At 32.8% G+C, this 4,971-nt stretch overlaps 2 protein-coding genes across 2 annotated transcripts in view; both read right to left on the bottom strand.

The window, feature by feature from the left end:
- LOC108687948 (1-phosphatidylinositol 4,5-bisphosphate phosphodiesterase-like) overlaps positions 1-3,872 on the bottom strand; it is a 7,867-nt gene extending 3,995 nt beyond the window's left edge. Inside the window, exons 1-11 of the mRNA XM_018193993.1 lie at positions 3,647-3,872; positions 3,486-3,545; positions 3,166-3,306; positions 2,722-2,801; positions 2,462-2,597; positions 1,841-1,941; positions 1,609-1,775; positions 1,322-1,532; positions 951-1,209; positions 540-737; positions 291-438 (exon numbers count right to left, since the gene is read on the bottom strand). Coding sequence (XP_018049482.1) covers positions 291-438; positions 540-737; positions 951-1,209; positions 1,322-1,532; positions 1,609-1,775; positions 1,841-1,941; positions 2,462-2,597; positions 2,722-2,801; positions 3,166-3,306; positions 3,486-3,545; positions 3,647-3,817 — 1,672 coding nt within the window. The 5' untranslated portion in view covers positions 3,818-3,872. The remainder of the gene's footprint in view (positions 1-290; positions 439-539; positions 738-950; positions 1,210-1,321; positions 1,533-1,608; positions 1,776-1,840; positions 1,942-2,461; positions 2,598-2,721; positions 2,802-3,165; positions 3,307-3,485; positions 3,546-3,646) is intronic.
- Positions 3,873-4,250: 378 nt separating this feature from the next.
- Positions 4,251-4,971, bottom strand: part of LOC108687953 (sodium- and chloride-dependent GABA transporter ine-like) — a 14,189-nt gene continuing 13,468 nt past the window's right edge. Inside the window, exon 11 of the mRNA XM_018193997.1 lies at positions 4,251-4,839. Coding sequence (XP_018049486.1) covers positions 4,660-4,839 — 180 coding nt within the window. The 3' untranslated portion in view covers positions 4,251-4,659. The remainder of the gene's footprint in view (positions 4,840-4,971) is intronic.

The raw sequence follows: 4,971 nt of genomic DNA, 5'->3' as shown, positions 1-4,971 counted from the left end.
TTAAATATATAATACTATATATATATTTCTTTGAAAAAAAAAAATAAAGAGAAAAAATAAATGAATCAGTTTAATCATTTACATATTATGCAAAAACGCGAAAGTTTAAAAAAACATCGTTATTTAAAAATTTACAAATCAGTTATTTTGACTCTACTTACTCTAATGTTAAAAATGATTTTCATAAATTTCTTAAAGTTATCACAAATTTATACTGATCAATTTATATTGATCATCTTAAATATACAATTACTGATAAGTAGAATGTTTCGATAAATGATATCACGTACTCTCTGCAGCTTCGAAACTCTGAAACTTTATTGGCTGCGCGTAGTTTATCATTGCCGAAAGATAAGGATGAACTTGCATTGTACTGCCCGTGTATTGGATTGCTTGTACCTCTTCAGCACCTTCGCCTCCGGCAGGAGCTTCGCCTTCCTGCATAACGTATCAAAGGTAATATTGTTGATTTTTCAAAAAGAGTGAGAAAGATAAAATGAAATTTAACTGTTTGAAAATTCATTAATGTGGTTAATCACCTTCGGAGGCTCTGGTTCTGGAGGTGGAGCATTTGCGGGTGCACTGGCATCTTCTACAACTTCATCCTTGTCTTCGAATTGTCCGGCGCGGAAAAGCTCGAGCTCGATTTTTTCCACTTCCGGCTTTAATCGTTTATTTTTTATTAATATTTTGTTTTTCAATGCGCTTGGCGGAGGGAGAAGACATCCAGACTCAAGCTGAAAATAATGTACACGTTCACATATGATAATTTTAATTTGCTGATTGGATCATTAAGCTGGTTCTACATTAGTCACATCGCAACGTTGCGTGTCGCAAGAGTGTCCAATTAGAATTGAACTAGCTTGATGTTGATTGCGACGCTTGCAACGCTGCAATGCGACTACTGTAGAAGTAGTTTTAAACGTGGTGTCTCTTGACGCATCTCTCACGGGATAATCTTTTAAGGGCTCTTTCAGCAACAGGTCACCAAATATTTCGTCGCAATATTTAGCCAATTTATATTGCTGCTTCATGCAGCAGTGATTCTCGAAACTCAGAATTACGGGATACTCGGAAGTGACGAATGCAGTGTCTCTTATAGCATAAATCACATCCTTGAAAAGGATGTCGGTACACATAGCTTTGCCATGAGTTATAATCGGCTCCTCATCTTCGCCTTTTCCATCCCAACAATCCAACTCGACGCACCTGCAATAGTTTTTTTTCATTTTTCATCCAGAATCATTCCAAAATATTTTTCGATCTGTATATCGTTTTCTATTCGATCTATATATCGTTAGAAATTGAAAGATTGTATTACCTGCAACCAGCAAGCAGAACCTGTCGATACATTTCAACAGTACTTTTGCCACCGATCTGACGGCCGCTAAGATAAGTGTTGTGGCTCGAATTGATATAATAATGCGAGAGCGGCTGGTCCATGTCCATCCATTCTTCCAATTTATCTAAAAATACCGGCGCGTTTTCATCTGACATCAAGTATCGTATAAAACCGTCCTTCGTCAGTTTCTCTGAAAATAATAAAATAGAACACGACATAAAAAATGAACGATAACGAAAAATAAATTAAATTTTGTGGAAGCTCACTTTCCGCTTTTGCTTTCTCATCCGTTTCGTAGTCATTGATGATCTCGATACATCGCTTTTCTGTATACAGTGGATATAAGATCTCATTGAGTCGCGGATCTCTCTGCTTTGTATTCATGAATTCCACCAATTGCTGCAAACTTATGGTATCGATTTTCCCTTTCGTGCTATAAACAAGAAAATACGTCTTCTATAATGTGAGAAATTATGCAAAATCCAACTTAATACTTACATGGATTGAAAAAGCTCCTCTATATCATTCCTAGGACATATCTTGAAGTACAAATTATAAAATTTATCAAACGTGAAGGCCTCTGGTTCTATTTTGTCGTTCTAAAACGTGAGAAATAATAATTTATAAAATATATTATAATTTATAAAATAATTTATAAAATATGCGTGCATGTCGATATATTTTCTTATATTATTAATTTATACAAGTAAGTGAGAATTGATAATCTGATTTATAATCTGAATATAAATATCAATTCTCATTTACAATTAATATCAACATCTTTAAATATCAAATAATGTTATACGCCAAATAATAATATTTAAAAACGTATAAACTTCGTATATATACGAGGTAATAACTTCGTAAATATACAAAATAATAATACTATTTTTTTTACGTAGATTTACATGCAAAAATCATTTGTAAGCGAAATACTTTTACGTTGTTGAATTAATGAAAAAGCTATTCATTCTCTATTCCATTTGGAATAGGAAAAAGTACAACTTGCAGCGATAACTTTGGAATTTTCTTAAACTGAACTTTAAGTAAACTTTATTGATCGCATTCACAAACATTAATTAAGGCTTTTTCCTTTTGAAAATTCTCTTATTGACTTACTTTTCCATTGGGCAGACCTAGTTCCGATAATCCTTGATAAACGAGTTTCTCGGTCTTTCCAGATGCAAAAGTCTTTGATATCACTTTCACAGGAACCTTTCCTTTCGAATCGATTTGAAAACTTAGCCGCATCCAACTGGCAGATCCGATTAATGAGCAGCCAAATTTTATTTAATGATCAAAATAAACGACATCAGCATTCAAACAAATATTTGTTATATTTTTGCAGTTATATTGAATTCGAATTAATGAATACGTACTGCTTCATAAGCTGTATTGTTGGGCAAACGTTACTTGCTTTTGTATTGTGCGTAATTAAACGCAAACCAGCTTGCCAATCCTGAATTGATTAACCACAGATTAACATTAACATATAGAGAAGTTAAATAAGAAGATAATTGAGAGCATTAATTACATTATCGATAAAGCCATACAAAATAAATGCAAACGGAAATCAAATGTATATTTAAAACAAAAGATAAAAGAGCAAATTGAATAATTAAATTAAATGTTAAATTGTAAGTAATGTAATTTTGTATGTTAACGATCAATGCTCAACTTACGCTGCCTGAGTAATTTAATTATGATAAGAATATAATATTTTAGAATCAAATTTAAAAAAAGTTGCAATAGTATTCATAGATTTTTTAAAGTTTGAATTTATGTATATAATCTTAATTCTTTCACAACTTCTTGATTATTACCTTAGCTATTTGTGCATCCGGGCATACAATGTGCTGATAAGTAATATTCGTATAATCCACTCCGGAGCAGATAGTTAAACTTTTTTGATCTAATTGCTCAAACGTTCCGTATTTACTTAATTTATTGCATAACTTTGGATCCTAAATAAATCGATTGATTGTTACTCGATGAAACAAACTATTACTATAATATTGTTCTCACAGATTATTCTAGCAGCATTGCAACGATCCAGCAATATTACGATAACATTGAAATGTTGCAATGCTACTGCAAGCTTTTATAACATGTGGATTATTTTTCTTTACACGAATTTTTTTACCTTTGGTGTCCCCCCATAACGAATATCGCTCACTTGAGCCAGTTCTATAACATCGCCATCCTATAAAAAGTTATGAGATATTTACTGGTGAATTCGATTATTAAAAAATAATAACAAAATTTGTTTAGAAAGAAATCTACAAGGATTTTGCAATAAGCTACCTTGCCGTCACTTTTCCAATATATGAAGAAACTGTACTCGTCGACTTTAAATAGGCAATTCGGCTCGTATTCAGTAGTCTCCTTGTCTTCAAACCATCGATCGAACACCGAGCCATTTCTCAAGAGCTCCGGCACTTCGATGCGCCAATTAAATTCGAACTTCTTTGTCATGGTTCGGCAACTTTAAGCGGAACAAACGTTAAGGTAAACTTCAATGCGAACTTGAGCTTGCCCGATGCTCAAATGAGAAAATGCCATCACGGGACTTGTGTCCCAGAGACGCATAATGCAATTAGTTATATCTAATTTATCATATGAGGATTCAATACGATGGAAACCCGCTGCGTAACGGAGATTCTAAGCATAAGCGCGCTTATATATATATAGCAAAATCTTTTCTACAGTTCGTTGTATTATATAATCGTTTAATATAAACCCCCCCCCCCAAATATGAACTCGTGAATTGTTATAAAGAGAAAAAAGTGATATTCGTTGTGACAATGATAAACTTTGTTTCAACTTTTTTGAAGATAAAATGCTATTAAAGAAATTAAGAGAACAATATGAAAAAGTCGGATATCGTTGAGAGAAATATATTCTTGGACAATATATAATAATTTATTAAAATTATGGTTAACGATGTTGTACACATTAGATTGCGTATTGACTGTGATATATACAGAAATATACTCTTATGTCAAATCAGTGCTTGTCTATATAGTTTATCACATGACAATGGCGTAAAGAGTAACAGTTTACAAGAAGTAATAACATTTTATGAGAAGTATATAACAGATATATTCTTATCCTAATGACTCTTTCGCAAGTGATTATCATCCTTATAACGAGATTATAAATATGGAATGTTGACTGCCACGATAGTTATCGCAATAACCGACGATAAAAATACACGAGCGAATGACATTTCTTGTTAATTGTTTCTCAAAATGTTTTGGCATCCTATAGATTAAGCGCAACCGTGAAAAGCGAGTCGTTCCTGCGAGTCGATATTATCACGTTTGAAGCTTCATTTGATTGTAGGAATTCAGTTGTATGGATGTATTCACGTCCGTTTGTGGCTCCTTGAGCATATCCTCTGGCGGTTCTGGCAGATTGTGCATAGGCTCCATGCAGTATTCCTGTCCGCAAACTTTACACGCCTCGAAGTGTGGTTTGATGGAATTTTTGAATCTCTGCAGATGAAAGTTCTTATATAGAAAGCGAAATACTCTTTCTTTTCTAGCGATACTTTTTTAAAGTTATTTTTAGTAAACTTTTTTAGCAATTTAACAATATTTTTTAACAGTACAAATAATAGATTTTTT

The sequence above is a fragment of the Atta colombica genome, unplaced genomic scaffold (assembly GCF_001594045.1).
Source record: "Atta colombica isolate Treedump-2 unplaced genomic scaffold, Acol1.0 scaffold222, whole genome shotgun sequence".
Taxonomy (NCBI): domain Eukaryota; kingdom Metazoa; phylum Arthropoda; class Insecta; order Hymenoptera; family Formicidae; genus Atta; species Atta colombica.
The sequence above is the reverse complement of the archived record's forward strand: the minus strand, read 5'-3'. Positions and strand labels throughout refer to the sequence as shown.